Source organism: Trypanosoma theileri, assembly GCF_002087225.1.
Source record: "Trypanosoma theileri isolate Edinburgh chromosome Unknown TM35_Tth_5_V1, whole genome shotgun sequence".
Classification (NCBI taxonomy): domain Eukaryota; phylum Euglenozoa; class Kinetoplastea; order Trypanosomatida; family Trypanosomatidae; genus Trypanosoma; species Trypanosoma theileri.
Genome location: NW_021639847.1, coordinates 357999 through 365905, shown reverse-complemented (window position 1 = coordinate 365905; position 7907 = coordinate 357999). Strand labels below are relative to the sequence as shown.

The following is a 7907-nucleotide window of genomic DNA, read 5'->3' as shown; positions in this document are numbered from 1 at the left end:
TTCTTCTCGCGTGCCAACTCGTGGGCGCGGTCGTTCATTTCTTTCTCCAAACCGCGTATCTTCTGCGCATTCTTGCGTGGGTCCTCGTCCATCAGCTGCTTGCGCTCCTCCTCCATCGCAGCAAACTTTGAATCATCATCCAGCGGCAGCTCACGCAGTGGCACACCTTCAGGGTTCTGGTCAAGGAACGCACGGTCAGCCTGTTTCTTCTCGCGTGCCAACTCGTGGGCGCGGTCGTTCATATCCTTCTCCAAACCAGCAATCTTCTGCGCATTCTTGCGTGGGTCCTCGTCCATCAGCTGCTTGCGATCCTGCTCCATGGCAGCAAACTGCGGATCCTCATCCAGCGGCAGCTCACTCAGCGGCACACCCTCAGGGTTCTGGTCAAGGAACGCACGGTCAGCCTGCTTCTTCTCGCGTGCCAACTCGTGGGCGCGGTCGTTCATATCCTTCTCCAAACCAGCAATCTTCTGCGCATTCTTGCGTGGGTCCTCGTCCATCAGCTGCTTGCGATCCTGCTCCATGGCAGCAAACTGCGGATCCTCATCCAGCGGCAGCTCACTCAGCGGCACACCCTCAGGGTTCTGGTCAAGGAACGCACGGTCAGCCTGTTTCTTCTCGCGTGCCAACTCGTGGGCGCGGTCGTTCATATCCTTCTCCAAACCAGCAATCTTCTGCGCATTCTTGCGTGGGTCCTCGTCCATCAACTTCTTGCGCTCCTGCTCGATCGCAACAAACTGCGGATCCTCATCCAGCGGCAGCTCACGCAGTGGCACACCCTCAGGGTTGTGGTCAAGGAACGCACGGTCAGCCTGTTTCTTCTCGCGTGCCAACTCGTGGGCGCGGTCGTTCATTTCCTCCTCCAAATCAGCAATCCTTTGGGCATTCTTGCGTGGATCCTCTTCAATCAACTTCTTGCGCTCCTCCTCCATCGCAACAAACTGCGGATCCTCATCCAGCCACAAATCATGCAGTGGCACACCCTCAGGGTTCTGGTCAAGGAAGTTGTACTTCTGTTTTATTTTATTGGCAGCCATGCCGCGTACCATTTCATTGAGGGATTTTTCGGCTGCAGCAATTTCGTCAGTCTTAAGTGGATCTCTTCTAAGACGTCTGAGTTCTTCCTCTTTGCGGAGAAATTCAGGGTCTTCGTTAATAGGGAGTTCTGACAACGGTATGTTGTAGGGATTTTGGTCAAGAAATTGTCGTTGTTCCTCTTTTCTAATGTTGTCTAGTTCCTGAACGCGTTTTTGTAATGCTTCTTCTACTGCATTAATAAGATGTGCATTTTTCTCGGGATCTTCGGCAAGTAGTTGAAAGAGTTTTGTTTCTAGACCTTGAAAAGGAAGGTCCATATCAAGCGAAAGATCTTGAATAGGTACGGACAAATCATGATCAGATACATAACGGTCACGTGATTTTGCCTTGTATTCATTTGCCAACTCTTTGGCTCGTTCATTTAGTTTTTCCTCGATTTGAGCCAGCGCTTTGTCATTAACGGGATCTTTACCTAGTATGCCAAAACGCTTTGTTTCCAGTTCTTGAAAGGTAGGATCCGTATCAAGTGGTAAAAGACTTAGAGGTACTCCTTCTGGTGACGGATGTAGATATCCACGGTCTTTCTTTAGTACTTCCTTAGCCAATTGCAACGCACGGTCATTCAGTAACTTTTCAACTTTTTCAATTTCTGATTTATTTTTCTTTGGATGATGCTTCAAACGAGCACGTTGTACTTCAAGTGAATGAAAGGTTTCGTCGTCATCTAACGGCAACAATTGTACATCAATGTTTAAGGGACGAGGATTAAGATACTGTGGCCTTTCCGCTACGTTAAGCGCCTTAGCTTTGGCATATGCCATGGCATTTAAAGCAGCTTTCATCGATTCTATTTGTTCAGGATCTCGTGTTGGATCTTTAAGTGCATTTCGGAGATCTTGTTCCAACTTCATAAATTCCTTATCATCATTAAGTGGAAGCTCATCAATCAAACGTCCTTCTGGTTCAGGGTCAAGATACGTTGAACGGAACTTGGCCAATTCTTCTGCAGCAATCCTCCTAGCAAGCCCATTTAGTTCATCTTCAAGAGCGGCAATAGCTCGCGCGTTTCTGCCACGATCCTTCCTCAGTTCACGAAGTTGAGCCTCTTTGGCCATGAACTCCTCGTTTGAGTCAAGAGGAAGCTCTGCAAGTGGAATGCCCAACGGGGCAGGGTCAAGAAAAGCACGTTCATCTGCTAATATCTTTGCTGCGAGTTCACGTGCCCTCTCATTCATTGCATCCTCTAGATTCTTAATAGCAGTTGCATTCTTGACAGGATCTTCGCAGAGAAGAAGCCTCTGAATTTCCATATCCCGGAACAGCTTATCGCTGTCAATCGGAACGTTAGCAATGGGAACACCATTAGGCTTAGGATCGAGGAATTTCTTTCGCTCAGCTTGCTTTAATTCAACCGCAAGCTCAGCAGCACGGTCATTAAGATCATCTTCCAAATCACGGACAGCCTTTGCACTTGACTTTGTTTTTTGGTTCTTTAACTTCGCACGTTTTGCCTCTAGAGCCTTGAAGGGACCATCAGTGTCAAGAGGTAGAAGACGTAATGGAACGCCCTCTGGAGCCGGATCCAAGTACGCACGATCATCCGCCAAATGCTTCTGGGCCAGCTCTTCCGCACGTGCATTCAATGCTGCTTCAACATCTGAAAGGGCCGCAGCGTGACGCTTCGGATCACGCTTCAGCTGCTGCCGCTTCGCTTCAAGCTCACGGAACTTCTCATCAGCGTCAAGTGGCAAGTCTTCGAGCGGAACACCCTTGGGGAAGGGCCTTAAATATTCGGGCCGCTCCTTCGCATTAAGTGCACGGGCCATTTCGTGGGCCGCCGCATTCATCTCCTCTTCCAGAGCCTTAATCTTATCGGGGTCACCGCCATTACGCGCCATCTGGCGCCGCTTTGTGTCCATCGCAACGAATGCTTTGTCGTCATCCAGTGGCAAACTCCCCACGAGGCGACCTTCAGGCTCGGGGTCAAGAAATTTCCGATCCAGCGCGGCCTTCTTACGGGCAATATCGTACACCATCTTTGCAAGCTTTTCCTCTAGAGCCTTGATTGCTGCAGCATTTCGCCTTGGGTCTTTCTTCAATTCACGCAGCTCAGCCTCCTTATTCACAAAATCATCATTATAGTCTAAACCAAGTTCATCCAGGGGGAATCCCAGGGGCTCGGGATCAAGGAATGCCCGATCATTCTTCAGACTCATCTTTGCAAGCTCCTCTGCACGCTCGTTCATCCGGTCTTCCAATTCCTTGATACGATCTGCATTTCCTATCGGATCATCCTTGCGGAGTCTCAGACGCTCAATCTCCATTGTATGGAAGGGTTCGTCTGTATCGAGCGGAAGCTCGCTGAGTGGTACACCTCCAGGTTGTGGATCAAGGAACATTTCACGTTCAGTATCCTTTAGTTCCTTTGCAAGCTCGTGTGCCCGATCGTACAGCTGGTCCTCAAGCGAAGCAATTGCATGTATATCTTTTCGGGGTTTACGGTTTAATGCACGTAGCTCATCCTCCATCTTGCTGAACGCTTCGTCTTCATTTAGTGGAAGGAGATCAAGTGGGATTCCTTCTGGTTCGGGATCGAGGTACGTACGTTCTTTTTCATGCATTCGCTTCGCTATTTCATGAGCGCGTTTATTCATCTCCTCCTCAAGCTCACTGATTCTGCTTGCATTGGGAGCAGCATTCTGCTTGAGTTTCATACGTTCTTTCGCCATTTCGGCAAAGGCAGCATCCTTCATAAGAGGTATATCAGCGATGGGAATTCCCTCAGGTTCCGGGTCGAGGAAAGAAAATTCCGGGTCATTTGCGTTTATTCCTGTGGAAGCACTTACAATCCGTGATATACGTTCTGCAGCCCGGGTAGATGGTCTTTGTGATAGATCCCCTGAAAGTTGAGGTTTATATGCTGCAAAATTGTCCAACGTATACTCGTAGTCTAGGTCTTTAAACTCAGGAGCCTCAGTTGGTGGTTCAGATATACGTACATGTGCCTCTTCCATTGCCACTATTTCTACACGTGCAGGTACGGGACCTGTTGCGTGTGGACATGTAATGGAAATAGCGTATTGGCCAGCCCTCGTAATATGGTGAACGATTCCAGTTTCTCGGAAGTTTGTTGCAGATGCAACACCACTTAGTCGATTATAATCAGAATCATACAAGTACATGCCAAGATAATCTTCAGTCATCGCATCTGAGCAGTTGGGAGCGCGATACGGTTTTTCTTGTCGTAGGAGAATATGAACGTCTGTGGGAGTATCTACAATAAAATCTACACGTTCCTTTCCGCCATTTTGTAAAGTAACGTGTGCAATTGCAGGCAAGTGCCTTGCAACATTTACTTTAAGTCGTTCAATGCTCAGAACCTTTGAATCATCCGGATTTGTATACCAATATGATAAAAGAAATTTACTCTGTTCATGAAACATGGCACTTGGTACAAGGTATCCAAAAAACCTTGGTGGAAGTACAATAGTACTTGATACTTCACGGGAATCCATATATAGCCCTTTAACGATCATGCGGTGGTTGTTTGCAGTCACCAAATACGTTGGTATTTGGGTGTTATCTACGTTCTGAGAAAGAACCAAACCACACTGAATATAGTTTAGCTCTCGATCATGAAGATGATGGAGCATATGTCGCTGATCGGGTTGACAAATCAGAGCCATTATTTGCAGTGGTTCATCCGAGTTATTTCTCACAACATAGAGTGGATTCTCACGCCATGTCACGAGGGTAGGGTTGCCGCCATTAGTACCCTCACCCCACTCACTGTTGAAGTGCCAACTGGACTGTACCAAACCACGAATAAATACCTTTACAATATTAGAAAAGGCATCACAGAATGCTTCAACAGGCATGTAGATTACACCACGCTCTTCTGGAACAAGTGCAGAGCGCAATTCCGGAGTCCAACGACTGTCTTCGTTATTCATAGGTCCTGTATACACAGCCTCTACAAATGGATTATGTAGCTTCACTAGTAACTCTGAAATTAAAGGTTTGGGTTTATTTACAGTTGATACAACACCAAGAAATGCATATCCTTGATTTTCATGCAATCCAATATGATCTCCAAGACCTGTACGCGTAACTGCTCCATAAGCAGAATTTTTGACATCGTTGTTTAATTCAAGCCAAAAGTCTGGCTCATCAACGTCGTACATGGCAGACTTCGCAAGCTTCACATCAGTTGGAATACTCACCACTGGTTGACCGGTGAAGTCATGATACACCTCCTGCAGTGTGCAACCCTCAATATTTTGGTACAATGTGTAAAACTTGGCGTATGCCTTTTCTAGCAGCAAAGGCCACCAGTGGCGAGTAGGCGACCGGCAGAACAACGTCTGTCCATCTATCAGGGGAATTCGGTCATCGATCTCCACCTTTACCCATTGTCCATAACGGTGAAAGCGGAAGGTGTAACGACCGTCCTTTCGAACAGCCTTCGACACAAACGCATTGCGAATCACATCGGGGTGGTGATCCACAAGAGTTGCGAAGGCAGTGAGACAACAGCACTCAAAATGTTCACCTTGCTCAAACTGTTCTCGGCTAAGAGTCTCGGGTACAAGTGGTAGTGTCTTACCCTCAGGGTACAAGTCACCAATGTGGATCCACGGATCATTTGTAATAATTTTGTTGTCAACCATGAATCGTTTGTCTTCAAATGGAATTGCGCTGTCAGGCACCTCCGTTATATGTGCAGGAGGGATATTAATGGGTGTATAGTCAATTGGATTCACTTTGGCTGTGACATCATCTCCTTCATCAATTATATCCTCATCATCAAACATACCTGCATCCTCTGGTGGTTCTACTTCCCGAACCTTAGATGTTTTACTTGCAACGATGGTAATTTGTGCGGGAACAGTGCCTTTACCACGAGGGCATGTAACAGATATAGCATAGCGTCCACTTCGGGGAAGATGATACAAGATACCAGTCTCACGGAAGTTAGTTGCGGCATGTACACCACCAATCTTACGATCTGTATCATCATACAGGTACATACCCATATAATCCTGTGCCATGGCATCTCCTCCCGTTTTAGGACTTACATAGGGTTTTAACTGATGCATCAGAACATGGACATCTGTAGCTTCTTCAACATAAAAATCCACTCTATCCTTCGTACGTACCTGAAGTTCAACATGTCTTACGGTCGCATGTTCCCAATCCATCAAAGGTATGTACACCTTCTCAAAATGAAAATTACTGTAGTCATAATTTTTCATTCGGTAAATAGCTACTGTAAACTTAGCCTCTGCCCCTTTCGTCATGCAGGATGGAACAAAGTAACATAGAGAACCTGGCGGTATTGTAACGGCGTTAGCAACTTCACGAGAGTTGAGGAAAAGACTTTTGTGAATCGTCTTATGATTGTTTCCTGTAACAAAATAGGTTAAAATGGGTCTAGCGTAAGAATACTGAACTACAATCAGCCCGCACTGTTTGTATTTCAAATCTTCATCCTGCTGAGTCCATTCATGACGCTGGTCCTCTTGTTTAATCATAGCAACAAACTGAATAGGTTCTGTACCAGTGTTTCTGACGTAATACAAGGGATTCTTACGCCAAGTGACACTGGTAGGGTTTCCACCTGCAGTTTCACCTTTCCATTCATCATCAAAGTAAGTCGCATCTGCTTCAAGAGGTGAAATATAGCAGAGCTGCATAGAGTTTACGAACTTTAGGAACAGATGCAAGGGAAGGAATATGGAACGCTCATCATCCACATTGTACTTAGCTCGCAGTTTCGGGGTCCACTGCGAATCTTTGCTGTTCAATGGTCCTCTGTAAATAAACTCCTCATCTTCAAAAGGATTGTGGAGATGAACAACAATATCTTGCACAGATGATGTACCAGTAAGGGAAAACACCTCAAGAATGCCGTACTGTTGCTCGCGCTGTAATCCCATACTTTCTATCTCCATGTCCCTTGTCAGGACAGAGGCAACAAACTGGCCAGATTGAATCTTCTGGGCTAATTCAAGCCAGTAATGACCCTCTGTCACTTCAGCTCCAGCGGCCTTAGCAAGTTTTGGATCCATGGGAATGTTCAATACAGGTTTACCAGTCAGATCATAATACGCCTCCTGTAGTGTGCAACCTTCAAGGCTTTCATAACCAGTGTAAAACTTTGCGTATGCCTTCTCAAGAAGTAAGGGCCACCAATGTTGCGTAGGGGAACGGATGTAAAGCACCTCATCTTCATCCAGTGGAATGTAGTCGTCAATTTCTACTTTCACCCACTGTTTACCACGAAAGAACTGAAAAGTGTAGCGCCCGTCTCGACGTACATTCTTGGAGACGAAGCAGTTCTGGATCACGTCGGGGAAACGGACCAGAGTTGACAGGGCTGTAAGCATAAAGCACTCATAGTGGTTGCCCTGGCCAAACTGCTCACGTGAGAACTCAGGAGGAAGAAGAGGTTGGTTCAAACCGTTTGGGTAAAGTTCACCAATGCGTATCCATTGGCTTGAGATATGCTTGTTCTTTTCCATAAATATGGTGTCATTGAACACCTTGTTGCTGTCTGGTGTTTCTTCGGAGCTCTGAACAGTCATTTTTTTGTTTGTTTGTTTGTTTTTTTTTTTTTTTTTGTTTTTTTTTTTTTTTTTTTTTGTTCTTGTTGTTCTTGTTTTTGGTAGGGGCTACTATCTACTAAACAATGGTTAGAGCTGATGACTGAATTTCTGCGTTCGCTCTCTTTCTTTCTTTCTATTAGACTTATTAGAGAAAATGCGGAGAATAAGTTATGTTTATTATATTTTTTTAATACAAAATGAAAGAAAAACAATAAAAACCATTAACAGCATGTTATTATTAACGAGTTTTTTTTTTTTTCG

The 7907-nt window shown here is 45.7% G+C and overlaps 1 protein-coding gene across 1 annotated transcript; it reads right to left on the bottom strand.

The window, feature by feature from the left end:
- Positions 1-2: 2 nt before the first annotated feature.
- TM35_000052260 (calpain-like protein) lies at positions 3-7625 on the bottom strand (the record flags this gene model as incomplete). The annotated part of the gene is made up of 1 exon (XM_029022881.1): positions 3-7625. A coding segment is annotated over one exon (7623 nt), but the record flags the coding sequence as incomplete, so codon positions are not given.
- Between the last annotated feature and the right edge of the window lie 282 nt (positions 7626-7907).